We start from the raw sequence: 26,801 nt of genomic DNA, 5'->3' as shown, positions 1-26,801 counted from the left end.
TCATTCATTTCATTCCCAATTTTTATTTTTTTTAAGCTTCTCTAAATTTGCAACACACTGTAAATGCAAGGAAAGGAAGCACACGCGGCTGAGGCAAAGAGCGCAACCCTTCTGACTGTAAACAGGATTTTGCTTTTTCGCCTCTTCCCCCCCAAGGGTGGGAAAGCTTGACCTCTTTATTCCCCCTCTGCAATGTATTAATCAGGCACCAAAATAAGGAATCTATGAAAAAATATTTGGTGCAAATTAGGTAACAGCAACATGTCCACCACAAGATGAGTAGGGCATCAAACACAACATTTCTTAAGCTAACATGCTCCAGCTGCCATCCATAGAAATAGCTAAAGGACCCCTAACATGTTTCTACGTATTCGAGAGGTATATATACAATCCTCATGAAATGCAGGATTGACAGGCCAGACTACCACAGCTAGTTCCTTCATGTTCAACACTAAATCTTCTGCAGCACGGGGTCTCTGAGCTCCGGGAATGCCAGCTCCCTTTCACCGGGCCCGTATCCTGCGTATGTGCAATATCTCCTACCGCTAGATATTGTACCGCCACCTCCTCCTCCTCCTCACTAACGTGCCTGCAGACTTTTCCTCTCAATCAAATGGCTCAGAAGGCAAAAATTTTGCTGCAAGGGTTTATGGCCATACGACCTGGTAAGGAAAATGGTGTGTCCAGCCAGTCCTTTCAGCTGTCCGAGCCGAGCTGTGTTTCAATGTCCACCCTGCAGATCGGGCACTTCTTGCTGGTGGCCAGCCACTGGTCCACGCACACTTGGTGGAAGAGATGCATACAGGGCAACCGCCTGCAGAGAGAGAAGTACCACCCCGTTAGGATGGAGGAGGACCAGGGGACCAAGAAGAGCCAGAAAGCAGCAGCTGGGACCGCTTCAAACATGCGGAAGCACCCATGTAGTGACACCAGTGCTGCCTACGTCCTACAGCCTTCCCCAGCCATGCCAGCTCACAGAGGGCAGTAGGTCAGAGATGGTGTCCTTCTTGGCTAAAAGCCTTTTAGAAAACCCCACACCCTCCTGAACGGAGTTGTTCCGGTTATTAATTACCCTGGCTGCTGCTTTTTAACCTTTCAGAAGTATTATGTTCTACTCCAAAGCCTCTTGGTTCTTCATCGTTGCAGCTCATTAGCAGTCAGGTGGTTCCCCACCGCTCCTGTGTGGGGTCTGGTGTGCCCCAGGGAACATGGCTGCTTTTCCCCTACATCACCTTTGTCATCTCTTCACTCACCCTCGCGAGCTGGACGGACCCTGAACCACAAGGACCCACAGCAAGAGGATCAGAGTTTTTCTTGATGGTTTAAGGCAATTAAAGGGTGAGGAGCAGGACCAGGTAGTGCAGCTGCGCTGCCCACCTGCAGCTCCTTCAGCCATGGTGGCTCAGCTCCTTGCAATTGCTTGTCCCCATCCTCTGTCACAAGCCAAACTCCCCCGGACTTCACACCCACACTCCCTTTTATCATACCTTGGTCATCTGTCAGGCTCAGACATTAACATCCCTGAGCTTCAGATGGTTGTCTGAGACCTGGGACCCATCCTTCTCTAACACTTGCCAGCTGGTCCATTAGCACAGCCTTGAAGCAGGTGATCCAAACCCATAGGAGATACTATAAAAACTTGGCCCTCCTGCTGATGCAGAGCTCTTCCTACCTACAGCCCATGCCAATGGCCATCTAAATGACATTTGGTTTCCCAGACCCTGCAACAGCCCAAGTGAGTTTGTCAGGACAAGAACAGGGACAACCCTACCAGCGCACGGCAGCAGTAATCCCAATAAACACAACTCAGATGGCATCGAGAGGCAGAGGAGCAGATGGTAGGATCGTACCTGACGTCTTCTCCATCTTCAAGCATGGACAGACAGATTGTGCATTTCTCGTCGGTGTCTGACTCCTCTCCATCATCTTGCTCCGCTTTGCCCTCCTGAGGTCTTCTCTGCAGCAAGGTTAAAGACAGAATTTGGTTAGGACTTGACTTTCTAATGCTCTCCCAAGCCTAGGCAGTTGCAGGAAGGCAAATAATAAGAGCTTCGTCTATCAGCTAGATCCTCCAGCTTGGGGAAGCCAGCCCAGCCAAAACAGTCAGTGAGGGGAGGGTGCCACCAACATGTTGCTGGCCAGCACGTCTCCTCCTGGGCTGGTGGTAGTGCCCAAAGGAGCAGTCTGTCCTCTGCTGTCCTAACACAGGCCCCCGCCACCTCCTCCATCCTCCTTGCAGTGGGGATGGCCCCATGGTCTCCTTTGCTGGAGGCTTCTCCTGGAGACTTGAAAGCATGTGGGGCCACCACTGCCAGGAAGGGCAATCACTGTGCCCCATGCCAGCATGGCCACTGGCCCAGCCTCACACTGTGCCATGGGGCAGTGCTTAGCCTGTCAGCTCTCCCCTTTTCTCTTCCCCCCACATCCATTCCTATTAATATCATTTTTCTGGATCCACTGGAGATGCGGTCAGAGATAAGCGCAGCAGGAGTTGACTCACTTCCAACCTGGGCAATGCAACATCCCTACTTGTTACTGCCCAGCCGGGAATGACCAACACGTGAAATTACTACCCAAACAAGCATTTTTCCCATTTTCTACTTGGCACAACCCATAAACACGGCACCCATTTCCTTACGGGCAGGAGATCCGCTCCAACAGAGGAGACACCCTTTGCAAAGCAAGGGGAGGACAACCTCCCCCACGCCATGGAACCAGTGCCCTCACGGCGGGGTGCGGCGGGCAGTGCCGCTTGCATGCAGAACGGGTCGGGTTTGCATGCACGAAGCCCCCTTGGTGTGTGCACTTTCTTACCAGGTGCGGACAGGGGGGAAATTGCACCCGCTGGGTGGGAGAAGGTTGAGACCCTTTTGAAAATTTGGCCCGCAGCTTCCTAGCCTAGAAGTGAGAAACAGCCAGCTGAGCTACACCACCGCTTCAGCCCGGGAGCCCCACAAGATATTAAAGCACCAATTCTGGATTTTACATTCCTCCCCCATTTCAGGGAATGTTTCGATTGACGGCGCCGGTTTGCCAACCCTGAGGACCGCGGCCCACCGAAGTCCTTCCTTCTGTCCGCTCCGTGCCCACAACCCTTGGCCAACTGAGAGGGGCTGGCAGCCGTGCCGCGGTTTCGGGGTGCTCACCTTCTTGTACTTGTGGGGGAAAGTGAACCTCTCGATGGTGTTCTGGACGGCGCCCCGGCTCACGCTGCCCAGCCTGTCCTCCAGCTGCAGCAGCTCCTGCGGCACAGGAACAGCAGCAAAGCGCCGTCAGCATTGCTCCCGGGGCACAAGGTCCCACCACCCCACCCTACCTGCTGGCAACCAAGGCTCCCTCCTACCCTTTCCTCAGTGGAAATGTCCATCAAACCCAAATCAGTAGTGCTTTAATGATGGATCTGAGCCCTGGCACTTGGGCTAATAACTAAGGGCTCAAGGCAAAGAGTTGGATATCCAACATTTCAGAAATTAGGGTGGAATTTGAGCTCCGTTTGACAGCCTGGGAAACAAAACCCCATAGAACTGCAGCAATTCGTTCACAGACATGAAGGGAGCCAGAGTCAACCCGAGCCAGACCCAGGCACCTTGGAGTAAACCATCTTTTAGCAAACTCACTCAACCGCTTCGCCTCCCAGTTATTACTAAAATTGCTGCAAGACTCAATGCAACTGCCATGCCACAAAACAGTCTTACAAGTTTGTGCCAGAGCTTGCATATATTCCCAGCACTTAAAAATTTAATAATAATTTCAGTCCCCGAGATACGTACTTCATAGCTCTCTCGCACAGCGGACGTGTGCCTGCTTGGGTTCAGCCCCTGAAGAGCAAGTAACTGAAGCTGAGGATAAGGGTAATTTCTGATTTCGTGAACAACCTGCGAGAAGTGAGGGAGAAAAATAAAGCCCCCTGTACTTGCACATAGAAATCCCTTGTGTAGCCTGATTTAAATCTAGTGCTTTAAAAATTCAAAATGAAAGAGCAGACTGACATCTTCCCCAATGGAAGCCTTTTAATAACCAAAAAATGAGGTTTTATTAAATAGATCTCCTATAAATGATAACTAAGAACATGTATTTCTTCTGAATAAACTGTTATAATAATTCCTGTTGCATCAATAACATTGCAGTTCCAAAGTCTCAACATAGCTTAGCTTAAAAAGAGATTTTCTTTTATTTAGTTTTAAATGGGTGGATTTCTCTTCATCCAGGGTTTGATTTTTTAAGCCTCGCTGTAGTGCGCAGGTGTCAGGGTCCGACTATGGGCACGAGGAAAAAACACCTTTGTGGGATTTCTGAGGATGCTTTAAGGATTAGCAGTGCTCGGCATGGCTCAGCTCCAAACACAGCACCCTGCTAGGAGAAGGGCCAGCAAATGACCCCAGCCAGCCCATTTTCTCATCAAACCCCATCTCCACCTGTGCAAGAGGTCATGCAAAACCTTTGCAAGATGGCATTAAGGCTGAGGTAGAGAGCAATGATGTGATGGGTGATGGTTCTCAGGGCTGAGCCCAGGGAAGGGAGTCACCTACTGCCAATCCTTCTGCATACAAAAAGTCCTGGGAGCCCACAATTTGTTCCAGTATAAATAATATTATTAGTAATAACTGCTGAGTCTCTCACATTCTGCCCAGGTTTTGCAGACCGGCTTGTGAGCACGGTGCTGCACGCGATGGACTGAATCTTTCCAGAGCAGCCGAGTTTTTCTTTCCTTTCTCTAATCCAGAGTGCAATGATGCAACATTATCCTTTCAGACACTCCCTCCCACGGCCGGAGATAAGTGGGATTCACAGAAGACAGGTGATAGAAAGATAGCAGCCTTTATTTTGACTGCCTTCTGGCAGACAATGCTTAAAATATTTCTCGGTAAAAGCGTTTCGCTTACCATCTGTGTCGAGGATGTGCTTCTGGGGAAATGGTGCATCCGAGGTGTAGCTAAGTAATGCTGATAGGGCTGAGGGACCGGCCGGACCTGGAACTGGGCGTGAGTCAGTCCTGCATCGACACTGAGGTCCCTGTGGGCACGAGGATGAAGATACGGCTTTGACTGCGTGGCTTTATTGCATGGCTTACAGCAAGTCAGATCATGCTCACAGGGCTGCGGGGGGTTCCTCAACCTGGGGTGATGCTACTGCTTGGAAGGGAGTTTCCTCCAACTTGGGCAATCGCCCACCAGGCCAGCACGAAGGAGAGAGGGGTTGTTTTGGTGCCAGTTAGCATTTGTGTTAGCCGGGTTCAAGAGCTGCACAGACGCAGCCTGCTAATTTCAGAGCAAGAGCATTTTGGTGGCTCCAATCAATACCCAGGCTCGGTCACTCAACCCAGCCAGACCAGGTCCTCCCTGTGTTGCCATCACTGCAAACAATTACATTTTGCCTTAAATATTTTGCAGGAATACAGCTAATTAGTCAGGGGACATTCTGGGTAGTTGTTAGGAGCCAGCTAGGCACTGTCCAGGGGCTTTTTGTTGTGCCTGTGCTCTCCTTGGAGGTCTCCCAGCCCAGGTCATGGTAGGACTCAGGGAAACAAGTAAGACTGCACCTCGCCTGAATCCAGCCTCAGGGAACTCCAGAACTGCTGTTTGTGCAGAAAATACAAAGGTTTTAAGAAATTTCTGGATGAGACTGCTGTAGGAAAGCATGTCACACAACCAGCGGGCCAACGCCAATGAAGCAGGACATCCCTGATGGTCCCACTTGCCCACACGCAGCCTGGCCCAGACAAGCAGAGCTGGGGCTCAGCTTGGTGAGTTTGGGCACTCTTTTCCTCCGCAAAAATAACCCAGCTCAATCCCAGGACTTGGCATGACCAAGATCCCGGCAAACGCCGCAGCTCTGCCCAATCCAGCACACAACTGGATAGTAATCCAGACAAACTGCAACCCCGTCCCCATGCCGTGTGGAGGGGGCAGGAGGAGACCTAACGCAGCATCTCCATCTATAATCCAATTAGCTGATCCCTCGTCTCTCCAGCTAAAGAGTCTCTCAGCAAACAAGTGCTTTGAACGTCATTCAATTTATCATAATTACAAAAGCCGGCGCTCTAATAAGTGTTGTCTTCACATTTGCCGAAGCAAAGCTAATTAGAGCACAGGGGTGGCTTCCTGTTTCAGCCTCGAACTTCTCTTCCCCTGCGCGGAGGACAGCAGCAGCAAGTGCCACGGCTTGTTAGGAGCAACCCAGACGTGTCCTCCGGCAGCTGTGAAACTGCTTTCGCCCAACAGCAGGTAACGGACGTGAGGGGACAGTACCTGCAGAAATCCTTTACCCAGAACAGCCTGCGTACCGGGCAGCAGCTCCAGTGCTCCGGTACCCCCTAATAAGACACCCCGCACAAAGCTGAAGCAAAGAGAGGGATTATCTTTGCTGGCCTTGTGCTAGCCATGTGCTAGACAGTCAAAACCTGGCAGAGGATAAAACACAGCAGGCGACTGGCAGGAACACAGTCAGGGTGAGAATCCGCAGGACTGGGCATTTTCCAGCTCCCGTGTCACAATTTTGGGTATCTATCCAATTGCTGAAGACTGTTCCCAGGTGGATGGAAGGCTCGACTGGAAATCAGGAGGCTTTGGGTCCATTCCCAGCCCTGTCACTGGCCTGATGCATGACCTTGACCACTTCCTCTCTGCCTTCCCATATTCCCTGTCTACAAAACAGATGTGATAATCCACAGAGCGCTTTGAGATCAAGGACTGAAGAGATCTCTCAAAGATGAAGGGCTGTTATGAACTTGCACGAGTCATTGCAATAACAGCACTGCTGAACTGTTTGTGCACCGGTGCATCTAGAGCCTTAAAATGGGACGTCGAGGCTCCCGAAGCGATGCTGTGGGTCTACAGAAGGGTCCAAAGCAGAATACTGCATGGAACGGTGTTTTCCCAGGGTTTGGGGGTGAATAAGCAGAGCACATTAGCTGAAGAAAACCAAAACCAACCATCACCTTCTAGCCTGTGCTACATGGATGACTGTACAGCATCTTGATGCTCAGATGCGAGGTTCAAGAGCTGTGATGCTTATGGTACACGGGCTGCCAACAACCAAAAAGTGAAGGATAAGGGCCCAGATAACAGGCTGGATGGTCGTCGCTAAATGCGTATGCAGAAGACGATTTAAGGAACCAAATGGGAGTTTATTTGTTCTTCACCAGAAGATTTCGCTCGAGGTTGGGCTGAGATGACCGACCACCTTCACATCTTCCTTCCATTCCCGTTTCCCGCAACAATGCCTACCACCTCTGAGCGAGTGCCACCGCTGCTCACGAGGTGGTAACACATTAGAGGGAAGTTTTTATATCTGTCACTGGGCAAAACTGTACATGTGCCCTGAGGGGAAGTGAGTCACCCAAATATATATACACAGAGTATATGATTTCTGTCATCCCCACTCCTTAGGTGTTATAAGGCTATGGAGCAACACAGGGGGGAAAAGGAGGGAGGAGGAGGGGAACATAAAGCGATGCTTTATCAGATCCTTCTAATGATTATAATTAAACACTCTGCGCCGAAAGAGAGGCAGAAAGAATGGCTCTATCCAGATGGTAGTGAACCGCTTTGCAAACTGATCTGAACAATGTCATCCTGGCCAAATTCAGCTCACAGCGGTGCCAGTAATGGGAACACCTGAGAAGAAAATGGCAGCAGGATCTGGCCATATTTTAGGTTGTGTATTATTACCCTGGAGGGGGAAAAAAACCCTCTGTGTTAAAAGGACTCTCCATTTGCAGAGCGAAGCGCTCAGATGTTAGGAAATGCCATAATTAAGATTTCCTGTGCCATTTTATTTTGGTCCCCTTGTGCATACACACTGCGATTGTCTCTAATTATATGTTCACATGCTATTTTTTCCATTCAGTGCACAGAATGGACTTTGCTCAGCTAACAAGCAGCTACTCAGAAGTATGTTTTTATTTTCTTATTCTTCCAAGTAGGGCCCCGTACCTTATTAACTGTGCAAGAGCTCAAAACCTGCTCTGAAAACGAAACTATCAATTCCCTGCTGGCTTTTCCAGGGTATCGAACGCTACAGTGGGAGAACGATTAACAACTGTTAATTCGTTCGCACCACCCTGCGGGGCAGGTCAGCACGGTGCTCCCTAATTTAGACCACACAAAAAGTTGTGGCACTGGTTTTTGAGTGCCTGGTGGACAGCAGAAGATCCAGTTCAGGCAGAGACGTTGGTCTACAGGAAAAAGACCCCGGCTGTGCCCTGCAGCAGGAAAAGCCCCTGGGGAAGATTAATGCTTGGCTGCACTCTGCATCCATGGATGAAGAGTTATGGGCAATATCAATGCCTCGATGTTATCATATACATGCATAAAGGCTTTAGCACGCACTCATGACCCTCCCAGAGATGACTTTTCCCATTGCACACTCCCCACATTGTATCTGTTGAGCTGAACCATTAGCTTTCATGAAAGCAATCATCCATGACGACATCCACTAACCCTTGCAGCCTCTCCAGGACTTTTTAAACACCTCATTCAATGCACTAGTGAAATGTGGAAGACTTACCAGTCCGTGCCTTCGGCTAAATACCTGGGCTGGGGCCCCATGGGTTGTGGAGTTTGCAATTGGTGGCTGAAGTCAAAGCTGGGGTGCAGACGGTGAGGCTGAACAGACATGCGCTCTTGAGCCCGCCTGCGAGGAGGAGACCAGCAAGTGAGTTAGCCACGCGGCGGGCACTGGTATGTACGGCTTCTGCTCCAAGCCCGTGTCAATAAACAGGGGAAAAACTCAAACAGTTGGATTTGTGAATATGTGTCCAAGAGGAAAGAGTCCAGGCAGGTGTCAGGGATGATGGGAAAAGGAACCCAGAGCTACGTCATTTACTCGTGGTCACCACGGACATAACGCAGACCTCTCCTCACCCACTGCAGCATCCACATACACTCAGCTTACTGGAGATGCTATTTGGTGGTAACATGGAGAGAAAGAGAGGGAACCAAACGACGTCTTCCTTAGCAGCTTTGTGCCATTTGCACTATTTTCTGTTTCTCCACTATCAGCCCCATAAACAACACACAAGATAAAACATGTCCCTGCTTCAGCCGTTATCCATCATCATAAAGAAGCTGCAGGTTGTCTCGTCTCCCCATGCGGTCCATAAACTCCTGGGGAGCCTCATTCATAACAGGATTACTCAGGAGTAACTGAAAGCAGAATTTACTCTCGCTGGCCTTTGCCAACATTTCTCTGGATGATGGACAGGCCAGGCTGGGATCCAGCCCCTTCTCCTCCAGCTCTGCTGCCTTTGCAGGCAGGGAAGGGAAAGTGGTAGAATATATAGCAAGGTTTTTCCAGGGATTTGAGTCTCTTCTCATGATTATTGCCCATTTGAACTAGTCAGGAGAAGAGCATGTGCTGCTTGATCAGTGTCCACATTTGGAGAGGTACAAGGTGGATGCACAAGCAGGATTTGCATTACAGACAGACTCATACCCCTTGCTCCCTGCCGAGTCCCTGCTTACCAGTGGAGCCATCACAAAGCAAAGCTATGGCAAAACACCAAAGCAAATGGAGCAAGGGATTGCTAGATACAGAATTTTTCCTGCAGCCGCTGTTCAGAGGCTTCACTGTTAAAGGCACGACTCAGATTCCCATCACTGGGACCTCATGCCCCACACCTGTAACGTTTCTGACACCCTCCTCCGATGCAGCTGTGTTTTCAAAAACAGGCTGTGGGACCGGGCAAGAGGTTCCTGCCCTTTTCCACGCCACAACCCACTTGCAAATGTAACACTGACAGCATTTACCAAAGCAGCTTCTGCGTGGAATTATGCTCCGTGCTTTTATTTGAATTCAGCTTGTGACTAAGAGATAAACGCTTGTATCATCGGTGCCTCAGCCTCGCACATATTCGCTACCCAATTATTAACTAATCATTAAATCCACCTAAAATCCAGCTTATGCAAAACAAAACAAGGATGAGAAGAACACACAATTTTCAGACGGAAAGGGTATGGAAAGAAAGTGTTTTCTGTCTGTAGCATTCTTTCCAAATGAAGCATTATCACAAAGACTCATCCTCTGATTCTTGATCCATGGGTACAACCCACAAATAGCTTCCATATGTTTCCAAAAAAAGCACTCCTCTCCTACGTGCTATCTAAACCCCTCTCTCAAGAAACACAATCAGGACAAGGCCAGGCATCCATTTCCACCTCTGCTGCGTTACAGTAATTCTCTCTGCAGTCGTCAGCCCAGTCTGAATTTAGGCTGCTTTCCGTGATTGAATGTGCTGCAGGTCAACGGCATCATTCCCTCATAGAGCTGGGAAGCCTACCTAGACCCAGAGAAGCAAGCTCTTCATGTGCAAAACCTGAGACCCAGAGAAGCAAGCTCTTCATGTGCAAAACCTGACAGGACAGATGGATACAATCTCTTACATGGTTTTGAAACAGCAGCTACGAGGAGGTAGCTCGTGCACGCAGTCTAGCGCTCGCTCTGCCATGCAGGACACGTTCACTGCAACACCAAGGTGTTACCGTCACGATTCTCCTACGAGTGACGATAATAGGTGACCTTGGGACATACTAGATGAGCACGGTACGGATCCCCATGGGAAAGGTACACCTGCAGGTGCAACCTGCCCTGCAGCTTCCCTTCTGGTGGATGCGTTTTGGGGGTACACAGATGAACTTGTGAAGAAAACCCAACGTTACCAGCACATCCTGCCGGGGTTTTGCAGAAGCCGCTTTGCTGAAGTGAGGCTGACGTAACTTCTCAGCATCCTTCAGGAAGAGTAAGATCCCCTTACCTGGGATGGGGCATGAGCCGGCGGTGCTGTGCCTCGAGGAGCTGCTGCTGGAGGAGGTATTGCTGGTGTAGCGCCTGAGGTAGGAAGGAGGGTCCGGCCACGTCCTGGAAGGGCAGGGCTGGCACCGGCGCCAGGGGCTGGTGCAGGGGGCCGCTGTGCTGGTGCGCAGGGGCCATGTGGGGGGTCAGCCCCGGCTGGGGCTGCACCGCGTGAGGCAGGGTGAAGTCGGCGGAGAGCTGAGGCTGGGGACCCAGGTGGAAGTGCCGGCAGGAGGTAGCATGGGGATGCTGAGACCTTTGAAAAGGAGCACCTGGAAGAAAAGAGCACGGCTGTCACGGGGGCCAGCGGCGGCCAGGGCAGCCCAGCCCGGTGGTTGCCCATCCAGAGCAAGAATTGGGCAAAGAGCTGTTTCTCTCCTCTGCCAAAAGGGTTGGAAAGAAAAGAACAGGTCAGTTAATGTCGATTACATGGAAAAATGTTGCTTTTGACTAATAGTTTTTCTCCTCCAAAAAACATTGGAACCAAAACATAGGTTTGGGTTCAAAGTGACTTTTTGGCTCCAAATTGAAGTGTATACTGATGAAAACTGCTTCAGCTTGTTTCAGTTCGCCTGTCTTAAAGAGAAAAAGTACAAAAGTTTAATAGGGCCTGTAGTGATAGGACAAGGGGTAATGGTTTTAAACTAAAAGAGTGTAGATTCAGACCAGATATAAGGAAGAAATTTTTTACGATGAGGGTGGTGAAACACTGGCACAGGTTGCCCAGAGAGGTGGTAGATGCCCCATCCCTGGCAACATTCCAGGGCAGGTTGGACGGGGCTCTGAGCAACCTGATCTAGTGGAAGACGTCCCTGCTCATTGCAGGGGGTTAGACTAGATGACCTTTAAAGGTCCCTTCCAACCCAAACTGTTCTATGATTCTATGAAAAAGCCTCAACATTTTAGAAAAGGGGAAAAAAAAAAAAAATCTGTTTTCTAAAATATGTTTTCATGGGTTATGAGGTCACCAAAATTTTCAAAGCTTGCTGACTTTCCATGCAATTCAAGGTATTTCTTTGCCTGTCTAAAAATGTCTCATAGGCAAGGAAATAATCTCTGTTCTAAGAAACTGTCTCTCGCTGACTGCAGGACGTGAATGAGACACCTTCCACCTCTGAGAGCCGGGATTAAGACCATGCGTCTTTGCTGAGACCCTTCAATAGCCTGTCCTCGTGAACGGCACGCAGGGAGAGAGAGGCTGCCGGAAACACAACACGGGCTGCTATGAGACCAGCCATGAAAGTGATGGGAATGAGGAAGAAATGAGGTGTGAAAGATATCCGTAGCGGAGGCTTTTTGGAAAACATCTGGTACTGGCTTGCACCTCCCTCAAGGTCCTTGCTTGGATGGGCCCTTGGCCCAATCTGGCACGTTAATTCCTACATTCCCAGAGCATTTACAGGCGTCACGGCAAAACTTTTGGCTCTTAAACTAGGGAAAGAGTCAACTCAGAGGTGAAGGATGAGACTCGAGTGAGGCTATTAGAGATGCCTCTTTGCTGAGGATCAGCCCCAGGATAGGACACCTACCCTTTTACGCAGTCTTTTGAACACGTCGTCTTCCTAAAAAACTCCTCTTTCTTTTTTAATCTTTGGGAATGGCACAAAATATCCAGGAACAACAGCACCAAGAGACACTGAGTATCATCCCAAGACACAGGCATGCACATCATGCCTTCTTCACTCAGATCCCTTCTGCTCACATCTCCCTTGTGCCGGCAGGCAGGGCCAGTCCATCACAGCAGCTCAGGGAGCCCCGAGTGCTTTCTGTTCACGCCCTTATGGAAACAGAAGATGCACAAAGCAAGCCAGATGCCAGCAAGAGAAACAACGGGAGAGGACCTAACAGAAACGAATGGTTTGCAGAACTGTGCATAAGTAATTACACACAGCATCTCTTAAATACAAACTAATCCTCCATATTGCCCCTCTGAGAGAGGCAGCGGGTAACAAATCCGTATGCCACCAGCAGCAGAACTTCTTAAGGTGATAATTTCTCATGCTGTCAGATAATGGCATGATTCGACTACACTATTGATTAAAACCAGAGGAGGTGGGATCAGATCTGCCATTCCTCAATGACGGAGCTGCAAACCCAGACCCAAGAGCCATCCACATACCCCGTTCCCCTGGCACTGCAGGTTATATTTGCCGCTGTTGGCTTGGCCCCAATTCATCTTGCCTGACCAACAGGTAAAGGCTGAATAACGAAATGGGGATTCTGTGCTGCCCTGGCCCATTGCTAAAGCTGAGCAACACCATAATCATGGGGAGATGCCTCCTAACTGCTGTGTTTGCTGCGTACTTGCAAAACAACTCATGGTGAATTGCTCAACCTCTAATGGCCATGGGTCCTCCTGATGGAAAACTGCTACAGCAAGTCACAGGTGAGCCATTTTACACCTCCAGGTCTTCATGGGGCCTGAAGACAAGGTGCGAGAGCAAGTTGAAGTGCTCTGCACACCTAAACACACCAGCCTGTGCCACCAGGCAGCAGTTTAGTTGTATTTCTGACAAAAATGACTTAGGGTGACACAAGGCATGAAGCTTAGTGATATTTCCTCACATTTACTGGGACAGATTTTGTAGCACATAAGTAAAGCAGAAAAAGTCAGTCTCTCATCTTCCGCGTCTCTCTCGTCTCGTGGTGCCTGGTGCAACCTTAGCCAAGGATTTCCAGCCTTTTGCTGTATCTCGGGAGGCCTTACTCTGATTTAGCAAAACGTCTGCAGGACCTTTGATGCCGGAGCCATGATGAACTAGAGAGGACAGTGGGCAGATCATCTTGTCAGAGCTTTTGCCATGAATTTTTCCCCCCATACCAAGACAGTCCTTGCAAGGAACTTGGTCATACACTTCCCTGCGGTCCAGAAAGTGCAAACTTTATCTCTGATATCTGGGCAGGAAGACATGCAGAGCCAACATAACCTAAAGTAAAAGCCTAACCCATTTTGTTTTGGTACAGAGAGTTAATTTGCCTTATTTTTAGGCACCAGTCAATTAAATCAAGCATTTTTTAGTATATTTTCTGGTACCTACTGGTGCAATGATGCATTTCCCTCCATAGGAAAAATACTATCAAGATATGACCAGGACCATATGATTAAATAAAACCCATCAATTTGTCTTAACATAATACACTTGTGTTGTAATTGTTCATTCCTTACAACTAATCCAGTTGCTGATGAGGATTTTGATGGCAAAGCAAAGACTTTGGGGAATACTTCAGCAAATCTATGCTTATTAGCAGTCATCAAATCATACAGCTGGCATAACCGAACCAGCTTGCACAACAAAGAACCAGTCCTTGCCAAGCATGGTACTGGTGGACCCCAGAAAGACCTGGCAAACAAATAACAGTGCGAAACAGAACATTACATTTCCAAGTTATCTATTTTCAAGTTTACCCTCTTCTGCTCATCGTATCTAGCCACAAAGGGCCTTGGGGGAGACTGCTTTGCAAGTCCACATGTTGGTCTTGCATACCAAATCCAAAACACAGCACTGTACCACCTACTAAGAAGAAAGTTAACTCTGTCCCAGCCGGAACCAGGACAACAAGGTAAATCCAGCATCACCCTGCTGACACCAGCTGAGCAGCCTTACTCCAGGTAACTCACCATGACCTACACCAAAATCTGGCTTGCAGGCACTCACCTCTATTCGATGCAATGGAGGATCTCATATTAGCAGTGTCTATTAATGATTACTCTGCTAGCACATCTTCCTTCTCTTTCCCAAGCCATGGTTTGGTCCTAGATCACATTTGCATTGGAACCGACAAGCATTGCCCATAAAATGCTTCAAGAATATTTGATTCATGGATTTAATCTGCTTTTTGCCTGGACAGTAATGTCCTCCACAGCAGAGAACAATCCATGACTAAAACGAGTCCAGATATCACACTCCAGCTTTTGTCTTCACTCCCCAGAACAAGGACAGGGCTGACATTTTCATTAGCTAAGCTTTGAGGACATTTCCACAGCAAAGATGATGAGATTGGAAAGTGTGCCTATCAAGCTCTAGAGCTGCTAATTGCATCCTCCACAAGCCATATTCCCCACCACCTGCCCCAGTGGTGGCTGCAGGAAGACAATGTTGCTCTGGGATCAGCAAGGCAGAGACCTTCTCCCAGCTCAATGAACTCGAGTTTTGGTCCTCATCCTACAGAAGGATTATCCTTCTCTATTGGGATACTTTGATTTTGCAGGAAGAGGGGTCAGCCAGATCTTGGATGGTTTTTTATGGCCTACCCCAAAGGCACCTAGTAGGTTCATCAGCTTCAGTGGCCTTTGCTGCAAACACTTGTCTTCTCCAGCTGAAGAGGGAGGGGGAAGCCAGTGTCCTTGCTGCAGAGGCAATGCAGTCCTCACCAGCCCTGAGAGGCTTTTGACTTGAGGCCAACCTGGAAACACATGTCCCCACGTCCAGCCTGCTGGTCAGGAGGAGAGGGTCCACCCCGCTGCGTGAGGCTCATTGATGTGCTCCTCCTGTTGGCATGAGTAGCTCCAGCTGCTCATATCTGGAGCCGTGGAGGACTGATTTCTGTGGGCTCACTGTCAGGCTGCCCACGAGCCAGAAATCTTTCTTTCCTTGTCCTGTTGGTTCTCCCTTGCATTTAAACGCTGTTGCTGTGGCTGATGATGACAGCTCAGAGCAACATCAAATCAGCAGCTCTGAGATGAGCAATGCGTCACATCTGTGTCAGCAAAGCAGACGACTTACTCCAGTTTTGTGCAGTCTCCCATTAACTGATTGAGGCCAAATGTCATTGAGATCAGAAGCCTCTGTCTCAATGCAAGCATCTAAACTGAGTTATTTCTCAGCAGAGCAGGGGGGTATTTCCCCCCTCCCCTTCTTTGCCTTTCCTCTCCCTCTCCACATTAGTTCCTCGTGCTCTTCTGTTGACCATACACATTTGCAAGGTCTGCTGTCTTTCTCAGCCTGCCCACCCACCTACCCAAGCTCTCAGCTTGGACAGCCCTTGTTGCCTTACATCCGCCTGGCCTCAGCTAAGCCACAAAGGCAGCTAATCTCTGAGCCTAGATAATCCATGTCTGAAAAGTGCCTTGCAAGTCTAAAAGTTTGACCTAACACATGGAGGCAAAGATGGGAACCGGTGGAGAAGTAAATCAAGTCTTGGGCAAGCCAGGTGATCTGTGGGGTGGGAAAGAGGAGCTATGTGGTCCTCTGACATGCCTGGGGCCAAGCCCGGCCCACAAAAGGCTACGGCACGACGTGATGGTATAGGACCACGTGGCCGTGGATGCCCCATCCACCTTGTGCCTTTGGGTGAGCACCAGCAACACCTCCCTGCCTTGTGTGATGCTCTGGTAGCCGCTGCATCAACTCCCCCTTGGCTTCTTCTGTCACGTCCCAAAGCCAAGGTCAGCACCAGGGATCAAGGGGTGGGGGAATCCGTGCTTCATTAATTCCTGCCGCTGCCAGAACATGAGTGCAGATCAGTAGCTGCCCCAACCAGCCTGGCTCACCTCCACTACCATGACGGACGCTGTGGCTTCATGCCGTGATGCCGAGGACCCGCCGTGGAGCTGGGCCTGCTGTCTTCCCCACAGCTATGCAGCTCAGCGTGGCCTCATCTCCCTACCTGCACCGTGAAGATGATCTTCAACTAAAAAGCCCGCGGGGAAGATTGCTTAACAGCTATTTATGAAGCACCCAAAACACTTAGCTGGAAGATGGCGTTACAGGCTGCAGTCTCAAACCGAGGAGGTATAAATTTGTTTTTAGAAAGCCAACAAATGATGCAGGCACGTGGATAGCTGAACCTGTTTGGCTGCTCGCCGCCGCGCTGTTTCCACCCTTCGCTCACACAGGCTTCGAACACGGCGGAAACCCGCGGGGAAACTCATCACGTCCTCCTTGCTGCCGCTTTCTCACTTCCGTGGCTTTTTCCTTTTTTTTTCCCCCTCAGTTCTACAGTTATATTTATTGTTTCTATACATTGTCTGAAGCAGCCTGGACTTCTTTTCATTAAAAGAAATGTTCTCGCTCCCTTTACACCCCCAGGCGAATCCTGCAAAAAATAAGTTCATATATGTTTGCAAGTATGTGACATCAAGTCACAGAAATGTACTGGTCTGATACTGGGTATTTCTGTCACTGGGGATTCTCCTTTAGCATCAGTCAAGATTTGACTATGCCTATGCACATGCAAATTTATCCATCCAGCAATATTTCACCCAGAAAGGCTCAAGGGATCTGTGTGCTCATTAAACTCTGACCCATCTCAGAGATGCAAAGCCCCTGGGTAATCCCTGCAGATGCTACGGGCTTTCTGAAAAGAAAAACCCAGAAAGCAGAACAATTTATTTCCACCTCCTCTCCTTGTGGCAAGAATATTTTTGATGTAGTCAGGCTACCGGTAAGGGACACAGGATCAGGCCCAGAGATGGTGCTGGGGGTAGGTATCTCGAGCAGACAGCTGCAGCCCAGGGAGCCCAGCCACCTTCGAGAGGAAAACAAAATCTGTCTTATGCTGTTAAGCTGCCTGCGATGCATATGAATTTTTCCCCTGGGTAAGGCAACCTGGCCAGCTCATCGAGGCATTCATGGTCTGTGTGCGAGCATGCAGGGGCCGGGGGGATAGTGGGGAGGCTGGGGCTGTTTATACATCTCGATCCCATCACAGCGGCGAAAGAGATGGCAGGTCCCGGAGAGCCCTGGCTTCACTCACTGACAGATTTTGCAGCTGCGGAAGATCTGCCCATCGCAATCGGCTGAGCTCGGGGACGGAGCCGCACCGTCTTGGACGTTTTGCCCTGATTAGAGCCCCCACAACCCCTCCTCCTGCCCTGGGGAGGCAGATAAACCCCATAAACAGGAGCCATCCACAGTGCCTCTCCGAGCACCGGGCTCTGCAGAGAGCCTGCCAGGCTTTTAATAGCCCAGGCGCCTGCAGCTTATTTCCCTGGATGTGCATTAGGATTCCCCTCGGAGACAGCAACGCAGTGGGAAGTTAGCATCGATCCCAACGGTTATATGGCGAGTAAAGGCTAAAATCTTGGGAGACCGCCATGGGGACTCCACCGCGTTTACAAACAACTACTAATTGCCTGGTGCCATCAGTCACATGTTAACCCTTTGCAAGTTATTTGTGAATATACCCTTATTAAATGAGTTAAATTGACTTACTAATAGGAAATGAGGTTTGACAATGCACCTGGAAAATAAAAAATTAAAAAAATAAACCCCCAGACCAAATCCACAGTATATTCAGCTGCATAAAAATTTGGCGATCTTGCACAGAGGGAGATATCATGCCGCCTCACTCCCGTTATGGGATAGCGAACTGCAGGGCGAGGAGATCGGGCGGGGAGGATGGAAGAGGAGGAGAAAAGAATTTGAGAAAAATTTGTCAGACAGGAAGGAATCTGTCTCACTTTCAGCACCTTCGCAACAGCTTTCTCATTTCATTTAGCAAATGGCAAGAACTGTGCCAAAAATAATAGGCAGCCAGCTCAAATCCAGCCCAGGGTGCAGCCTGCTGTCCCACGCGTCTAGTGCCATGCAACGGGTAGCAGACCCCAGCACCAGCCCGTGGCTGGGCGAGGAGCAGCCGTGGCACACGTTAGCGATGGATAAAGAACATTTTCATTTGCCTTATTTCCTTGGCCAGGCTGTGTTGCGCCACGGACCGAGTCAGGATGGAGCCCTTGCAGTGGGCAAAGGGCTGGTCTGTGGTGGTTGGCGGAGCATGGTTGGGTCCTGGATGGAAACATGAGGTTTTGGAGGTTTATCATCCTCCTGCTCAGAGTCTTGCATGTTTGAGGGAAAAGGGCTGCAAAGGTGTTTAGGGGAATGGGGCTGAGATGGGCTCCCCCATCACCATTTAACAGTTTGATGGTCACCACCACTCAACAGCCCTTATTGCACCCCACCTCTATGGACCTATGGAGCAAAACACAGCTCAGCTCATCGCAAAAAACACACAAACACAGACCTCAGAGACTGCAGATTGCTCCTGCCTGCTTGTACAATCCCCATTCGACATCCTCTCACCCTAACGAAGCCTCTCATTAATTGCTGAGTGACATGAGCTGGTGTGGCTGGAGCACGGGCCCACACACGCACTCGTGGTCCCTAACACTAAGCAGAGCATCTCCTCTCCTGCACACCGCGGGGGGGGGAAACCACGTACGGCCCTGATGTACCCAAAAAAAGGCTGAGCTGGGACTCCTTCCAGAGCCCAGACTTGGCATTCAACAAAAAAACACTTACAACTGGCAATAACCAGCATTTATCAGCATATTTCTATCATCAAGGCTGAAGCGATGCTGAGCGGTGGGGATGGGGAGCAGCAAGAGCTAGCAGTGGGATACGGCCGGGCAGCCTGGACCCATCACAGGATAGAGACAGCTGTTTATACGGCGCTGGCTGAGGGTTTTTTTCCTGCAACCCTTTTCCACTAGCTTCAAGGAAAGAAAAAATTTTTGTTGAAGATGATATTTCACAGGAACGTGTTGAATTCAGCAATATTTTCCGAGGAGGAAGGAGAAACACTTCGGCAGCGTTGCTACACTGAAATCCGCCTTTTTGCTTTTGTACTTTGCACTATGTTTTAATTATAGCTTTATTCTAATGTACAGCATTTGAGGGTGTATTTATGATGTTCGGATTGTCACACCAAAAAACAAGCCAAACCACACTGAAAGAAAATGTTTTCTGAGATTTAATGGTCCCATTTTCACTCATCCCCTCCCAGGCTCTCACGTGCCTGGAGGGATGGGTGGCCCCGGCAGCCTGGTGTGATGTTTCCCACCCAGCCTAGCTCTTCCTCCCCAAACTGCCCCGTTTCTCACAGTTTTGGACCCAGCTCTGTGCATCTGCCGGGAAAGGGCACTGGAGGAAACGCGGCTTTGGAGATGTTGCAAAAACCCGCTATGAGTTTTTTATAACACGTCTCGTTTCTGTTTGGTCTGAAGGCTTTGGAAAGGATGGAGAATGAACAGCCGACAGGAATCATTTGCCCTCAAAGCCCGGGCTAAAAGCAGGGGTCACATCTCAGGTCTCAATGACATTTTTGGGCTGCTCAGCCATTTGCAGGGCTTATGCCCGAGTGAAACCCTGGCGCTGCCAAGGGCAGAGAGGGTTTGGCTGGTACCTGAACTTCAAGGCAACTCTTGGGGCTTTGCCCATCAGCCATGCAACCCGACGTGCTCAGCCGTCCCTTCTCCCCCACCATCATCCCAGCCGTCTCCTTTGTGTAACCCAAGCCCGTTTTACGTGCTGTACGGTGGGGAAGGCAAACAAAATCGGAGCTTTTCCCAGTTTGTTGGCAGGCGCCTGGGCTCGACGGCTCTTCTTCAGGGTTTGGGCTGTTAGCCCAATTAAAAAAAAAAAGTTGAAAAGGGAGTTGGAGGGGGTCAGGGGCCGCTTTGGTCAAGGGAGGCAAGAGAGCTCATCTTTTTGTGGTTATACGTTACTAGCAGGGTGTTATATCCATGTGAATTAGTCCCCAACCTGGAAATGGGAAAATTAGCCAGGGGAAGGAATTCATCTTCAATTTAAAAATAAAAATTAAAAAAACCTGATGTGACAGCGGTCTATGACTTGGCTCCGCGTGCAGAGAGCAGTGGGGAAGCACTTGGAGCAAGGCCTATCCCTGCCCTTGGGAATGTAAAAACGTGCTGACTTGTGCACGCAGAAGCCTTTGACTTTGACAGGCAGCGATATGCTGCAGCCAGTTGTTTGGAAAGGGAAATTCAATACTTGGGTTTCCAATGTTTCCTTGCTTTCACAGTGTCCAAAGTCCTCCCCAGACATTTGGAAGTGCTCAACACCTGCCTTAAAACACTCTTAACTGCTCCTAATGACCAGCCGAGGGGCTTGCAGCAGCTCCCTCCTACCAGTAATGATACACAGGACATCCAGAAACAGGCAAAAAGCCAAAACCATGGGGGAAAAAACAACCCAGCTAGACATTGCAAGGACCTGGCAGGATCTTGGGTGTTGCGCTGCATTGCTCACGGAGCCTCTTAATTCTGCGACAGCCCAAACCAAAACCCTCCCCCAAATGCTGCCAAGCCTGGTGGGTCTGAAATCCAAATGCAGCTTTAACCCTTCCCCAGAGAAGGTGTTACTGGGAAGAGCCAATGCCCTCAGCTATCTCTTGTCCCTGTTTAAGCAAAAGTCTTCGTGATCTCACCTGGTCTGAAACCTGCGTCTGGTCAGCGTCAACCCATGCCACGCCGCAGCGGCTCAGCCAGGAGCAGAGTCTTTCAGTATGCCCGTACCCGTGGGCACTCAGGAACCAGGGCTTATCCACAGTCCCGGCACAGGCTTCCCCGCAAGGCTGTGGGGATGCAGCGACAGCACCCCAATCCTGTGCCGGCCCCAACATCCCCTCCCTCCTCGGCAGCTTTTGGGTGAGGAGCAGTGGCGTTGGTGCCAGCCCTCTCCTCTCCACACACCTTCTATCCCCTGTCCATAGGGATTTCCAGTGAAGATTTCCATCCTGCTCTCCCCTTATCATCAAAGAGGGGGAAGATGCTTTTTGGGGCACGGTTTGCCTGACCTGCTTTAAACCTCCCTACCAGGGAGAGATCGGAGCAGCACTTGAAACTTTTCCTAAAAACATAGAGGCTGTGTTTTAAACGGGACTATAATAACCAGCTGGGTTTTCCTGCTGGATTTATTTATCTGCAGCTTAAGCCCAGAGGTGGGAGATCCCACCCAACGCATCCGCACAGCTCCAGAGTGAGTGGCTGTGATTTGGGGGGCAGGTTTGGGAAACCAGTGGAGTGTTTCACCATTTCTGGGAACAGCACATCAGGTTGGACAGGGGATGTTTTGCAGTCCAGCCTTTCTTCTTTGCTGGCTCTCGGGCAAATCAGCCCCAAAGCCAGAACTTTTTGACAGCGGAGCACAGCTCAGAGTTTTGTTTCTCCTAGCATCTGTAGAAATGTGCTACCAAAACCAGCTGTCTGACCTCACGGAGAGAGCACAGCGCTGTGGAGTGGCTATTAAAGAAAGGGAGGTGGCAAGTGCTGGGTGTGTCATTAGTGCCGCTATTAATGCTGAGGGCTAATAAAGTTGGTAGCCGTGAGAGGCCAGGATGGGAGTCAGAACATGGGACATCCCCTTGCAGAGGGATTGGTTGATCCCGTGTTGCAGGTCACCTTCTGGATTTTATCTTAAACCCTGTAGACACATGACAGGTAGGGTGCAAAGCATTTACCAGGCTGCATGAGACCTTCAGCGGGGCCAGGAGGGCAACTCTTGCAGCATGTGCGGTACCTCCCACCCAGGGAAGCCAATACACTGTACGGTCGATTTTACTGTACCCCCTCGAGGTTTTTAGAGACCGCCCAAAAAACCACTCCAAAAAAATGCCCCTCCTCACCCTACAAGGCAGAAGGCAGGAGCCATTCAGCAGCTGGCGCTTCTTCCAAGTGACAATATACAGAAGACAGGAGTGTCTTACAATTGCTAGCGTCTTACAATTGCTAGGGTACAAAAGATTAAGATTATCTCTTAAGAGAGAGCAGAAATGCTCCCAGTAGGTGGGTCCATGGGATGCAGTGAATGAACAAGGTTAGTAAATCCCCTGTACAGTGCTATAAGGTCCTATCCTGAGCCCACGAGCTCACCCCCCCCCAGTCCAAGACCAGCCCTCAGCACGGGGGCTTGTACCTGTGGAGCTCCTGCAAGTTCCCAATCCCCACTAGACCTCTTCATTTAATTAACCTAAAGGACTTTGGAGGTTAGACCATCACTGTGCACTGGTTGGAGGTGCTGCGCAGGAACCTGTTTGCACCCCCAGCACCACGGCAGCAGCTGGGGCCACAGTCCATCCCAAGGACCGAGGCTGAAGAGAAGCTGCATAAGATGCGGTGGGTGCTGGCAGCAAGCTGGCACGGGTCAGGGCAGCTCAGCAGCTCTTTACGCTGAACTGACTTGAACTCAGGTTTGGGAAAACCCCAGCTACCGTGAGTTCTGCCGCGCCACGTCCTGGCAATTCTGCTTTTACGCTCCATCAATAAGAAGTCTGTAGCTAAAAATCAAAGATCCTGGAAGTCTGTTCCCTATTAAACTTAATATCCCGAACTTTATAGGTATGTGTCACTCCAGGAGAGAGAGAGCTATGTTAAAAGCACAAGTAAAACATCAGTTTCTTGATGCGGAAATAGCTCTTACTTTACATTTCTGCATGAGGTCCTGGCATGAGTTAGTGCTGCTAAGCCCTGCTGTAATAACATATAAAGGAAAACTCTACCCAGACAGCAAGAAATATGTATTTTATAGGGCTAAATATAAAGTCATCCATCTAAGAAAAACCATACAGGTCCTATTTGCAGGTGACAGGCTATCTGAGCGAAAGTGGATTTTGGTAATCAGCAAACTATGAGCTCCCAGAGCCCCAGCAGCATCTGAAGGCACAAGTGTTTGCTATATAAAAAGCAGAATGTGGGCCCCCTTGGGAGCAATAAGCGCCTTATATTGATGCCAAAGCCAGGAAGGAGGCTTGGAGACAAGCCCAAGGGTGCCATGCATGCACCTTGGAGGAAGGCACTGCAGGAGACCTGGGACTCCACATCAGAACGAGCAAAGATGAAACTATGGTTGAGCACAGCCTAAAAATGGTGCCTCACATGAGTTGGGCAGGATGAGGTTCATCAGCCTGGTAATGAGCCCGACAAAATCCAGCGGCCGGGACTGACCTGCAGCCAACACAGGCTGAAACACCGGACACCGCATATCCACAGCCAAAATCCCCTCCTCAGCACCAGGGCTGGTAAAGCTGAGGCTGGATGGTTTCCTAAAGGACGTCCTCTCGCTCAGGCAAGAATTAATTTTGGGATGTGAGATGGGGAAGGTGACAACAGCTGTCCCTGCCGGCATGAAAATCCACCCGCTTGTGGATAGTTTCCCCTCCCGCTGAAGTCAAAGGAGGCTGATTGCAAGGGACTCGCTTTTCCACCACAACGGGAATAGAAAATCAGTTTCCTGCTTATTCCATCAAGGATATCCCACAGGGCTGCAGGTGGCCCAGCAGCAACCAGGTAGGATGCTGCAGGTACAGCTTCACAACAGAGGCAGCATCTCATTTCCCTGCAACCAGCTTCTGAAATATCCCAATAAGCATCTGGCATCCCTGAGAGAGTTAAGACTAAGTCAATGTTTCCGTCATCAACCTCGCTTTCGAGGGGCTCGTAACTCTCGACGTTCGTGCTCTCATGAGGCCAAAACTTGGCACAGAAGCACACGGCCCAGATGCAGTTTTATTTGGTAATAAATAGCTTAAATCTCATAAGCCATTTCTTTTTCTGGCTTAAACATGTAAAATGGGAAAAGAAAAATGTGTGGGATTTTTTTTTCCCTACCTTCAGATAATTTTGGAAAAGCAGCTTATACTGAATAACGGCAGGTTTTTTTCAGATACACACAGTCCACAATGCTCTTTCTCAAATATCTTGCCTTTTTAGTATCCGCTCTTTAGCGGGATCAATGTCCTTCACACAGCGCAGCGCCAGCATTGCAGCCCGAGATTTCCGGGGGGTGACTCGCAATGCCAGATTATTCGATCTTTGGCACATCAAGCTTGATGTTCAGGAAGAGTTAAAACATGGCAAAATTCCCCAAGCCCTTTAATCAATGCCGTTAACGTTTTGAGGATGGATTGCTGTTTTAATTGCGCCCCTGTGACATCCCACTTCTCTAGAGTTCAGGCAGTTATTGCAGCCCAGCACTATCTAACCAGCCCCTGGGCGAGCATTGGTTTTCGTCAGCTATCCGCCGGGATTTTAGCACTTTCAGATTTACCCCAAACTCAGACTTTGCTCTACCAAGGCCAGCTACTTTCCAGTGGCCAAAAGCCAAGGAGACGCCCCAAGGCCCCAGCCCGAGGGCTTGGCTGCCCTTCAAGAGTCCACCTCAGCTGGAGTAGAGAGAAATAGCAGTGATTTTGCTCATAAGGTCAGCTCCAGACATCGGAGGATCCCCAGTGGGATGCTGGGCTACCGTCCAGCTGGTGCCGTTATCCGAATGCTTCATTATCTGGAGGGCTGGGATTTTTTGCAGGAGGCAGCGGAGGGCTGCCGGGTATGGGAACGTTGCACTGGTATGGGGAGCTGGGCTGATGTTGGGTCAGGGTCGTGCAACGTGGCCCAAGGAGGACTCTGCAGATGTTACCTTAGGAAAATGTCCTTTCCATGGGGCGCGGATCCACCCGTCCTCCCCTCTGAGCCACGTCCCCATTTGCTGGGAGGGAGGATTGAAGGCAACCTTACAGGGTTGGAAATTTTTCCCCAAAACGGCCTCCCATCAAGTTCTCCAGCTCAACGTCGGGCTTGCAACCCAACAGCATGCACAGAGCCTCCCCATGCACTCGTCCCATGTCTCAGCCTCCCCGCATTCCAGCAGACCCAGTGAAGAATTACTTGCAAAAGAGGTACGGGGAATTTCCTGGCTGGAAGCAAGGCAGGCGGCTCGTGCTGCAGAGCCCACCCCTTGTCCCAGAAGGTCCCAGCCTGCCATCAGCCCTGCATATGTGTAGTCTCCAGGAGGAATGGGATAGCCCACATATGGTATGGATTTGCGTAGGATCCAGGTGGCTCACTGAACAAGGGAGTGGTGAATCGGAAGAAAAACTCCCAAATATACAGATATACTTTGGGCCATCTGTCCTCAAGCATCACCAGCCATAAGCCACATTATAAAGCACAGCAAGAAGTCACTCATGTGAAACTACTCTGACATGGCATAGCAATTGCGCCCAAGGAAGAAGCATCCTCCCGCTGCAACGAGGCCATTGCAGGAATTTTTAGGTGGACAAATTGCAACACTGCGTCCAAAGCTACCTCCAACCGCAGCAAGGTCTTCCCACCTCTCGTTCACCTAACCCAGCTCCCACAGCTGGGTCTCTGGAGAAAACACCAGGCATGGGACACGGTTGGGAAGCATTTGCTTAACATCAGGCCGGTGCCGAGTGTGTCTGCTGCAAATCCATGCACGCTGGCTTCAATCTGTCTGCAGGAAAGACGCCAGCGGTAGGTCTGCACTCCCTGTACTTGCCGTCAATGAATGGCTTTTTAGATTTAAAGGCAATAGAGTGCCAGTAATTAAACTAGCTTAAAGAAGCAAACCCAGCCACTTCAAACAGAAAAGCTGCCGCGGAGCCAAAAGATTAATCCACGTGAATATTAAAGACACAGAAACTACCGACAAATCCAGAATGAACCGAGCTGGGTGATGAGGGAGGCCCATACGCAAACCTGCAACCCCTGGTTTCATGTCTTCTCCAGCTGCCGCGGGAGGAATGAGGGGCTTGAGCAGATGAGGAGGATGCAGGGGAGGAGGAGAGGGACCCTGGCAGCAAAGTCTTCTCCCTCCTTTGAGCAAAACACAACGTCTAGCAGTCTGCTCCCCGTCAAATTAGTTCAGACAGAGCTAAACAGAGCATCGCAGGGTGGGAAACTGGTCTGGGTCCAGAGTCCTTGCACCACATCAACCCCTTGGTTGGACATGATGGGCACCTCATGGGATGGAGAGCACTGGGGATCTGGGGGAGCTGCTGGGAGAAGAAAGTGCTTCTCAGCAGGGGACAAGCCAAACCAGGCGGCCTTAAATCACCCAAAGGGAGGGTTACCGAGGCAATGGCAGGCAAGTTTATCTCCCTTTACCATTTTCCTTCAAAGAACTGCCTCCTCCCATCGCGTGCAGGAGCAAACCGCCCGGCCAGGACCCAAGCTGACCTCCCGTTATGATTTTTACCATTCCTGACAGTGGTTTTGCCAAGCCCGCTCAGACAGAAACATTTTTCCTCTCTCACGTGGATGTTGTTTTTATTACATCTACCTTGGAAACCTACGCGCTGCCATTCAGCATAACCAGCAAGCACAGCAGGTACGGGGAGGCTACACAGCCCTCAGCCCTGCTAGACCAACAAACCCCCTCGGAGAAGCCCATTAGCAGCACCAGGTTGCCACCGTTATCTTGCTTTCCAAAGCCAGCCTTGCTGTTGAGAAACAAGACCGGCATTCAGAGGGA

General features: G+C 50.0%; 1 protein-coding gene across 1 annotated transcript in view; it reads right to left on the bottom strand.

The window, feature by feature from the left end:
• Positions 1–696: 696 nt before the first annotated feature.
• ARK2C (arkadia (RNF111) C-terminal like ring finger ubiquitin ligase 2C) overlaps positions 697–26,801 on the bottom strand; it is a 47,441-nt gene continuing 21,336 nt past the window's right edge. The window contains exons 2-8 of the mRNA XM_050913456.1: positions 10,754–11,063; positions 8,509–8,634; positions 4,884–5,013; positions 3,771–3,875; positions 3,147–3,242; positions 1,851–1,957; positions 697–814 (exon numbers count right to left, since the gene is read on the bottom strand). Coding sequence (XP_050769413.1) covers positions 697–814; positions 1,851–1,957; positions 3,147–3,242; positions 3,771–3,875; positions 4,884–5,013; positions 8,509–8,634; positions 10,754–11,063 — 992 coding nt within the window. The remainder of the gene's footprint in view (positions 815–1,850; positions 1,958–3,146; positions 3,243–3,770; positions 3,876–4,883; positions 5,014–8,508; positions 8,635–10,753; positions 11,064–26,801) is intronic.

Source organism: Gymnogyps californianus, chromosome Z (genome assembly GCF_018139145.2).
Source record: "Gymnogyps californianus isolate 813 chromosome Z, ASM1813914v2, whole genome shotgun sequence".
NCBI classification, from domain to species: Eukaryota; Metazoa; Chordata; class Aves; order Accipitriformes; family Cathartidae; genus Gymnogyps; species Gymnogyps californianus.
The sequence above is the reverse complement of the archived record's forward strand: the minus strand, read 5'-3'. Positions and strand labels throughout refer to the sequence as shown.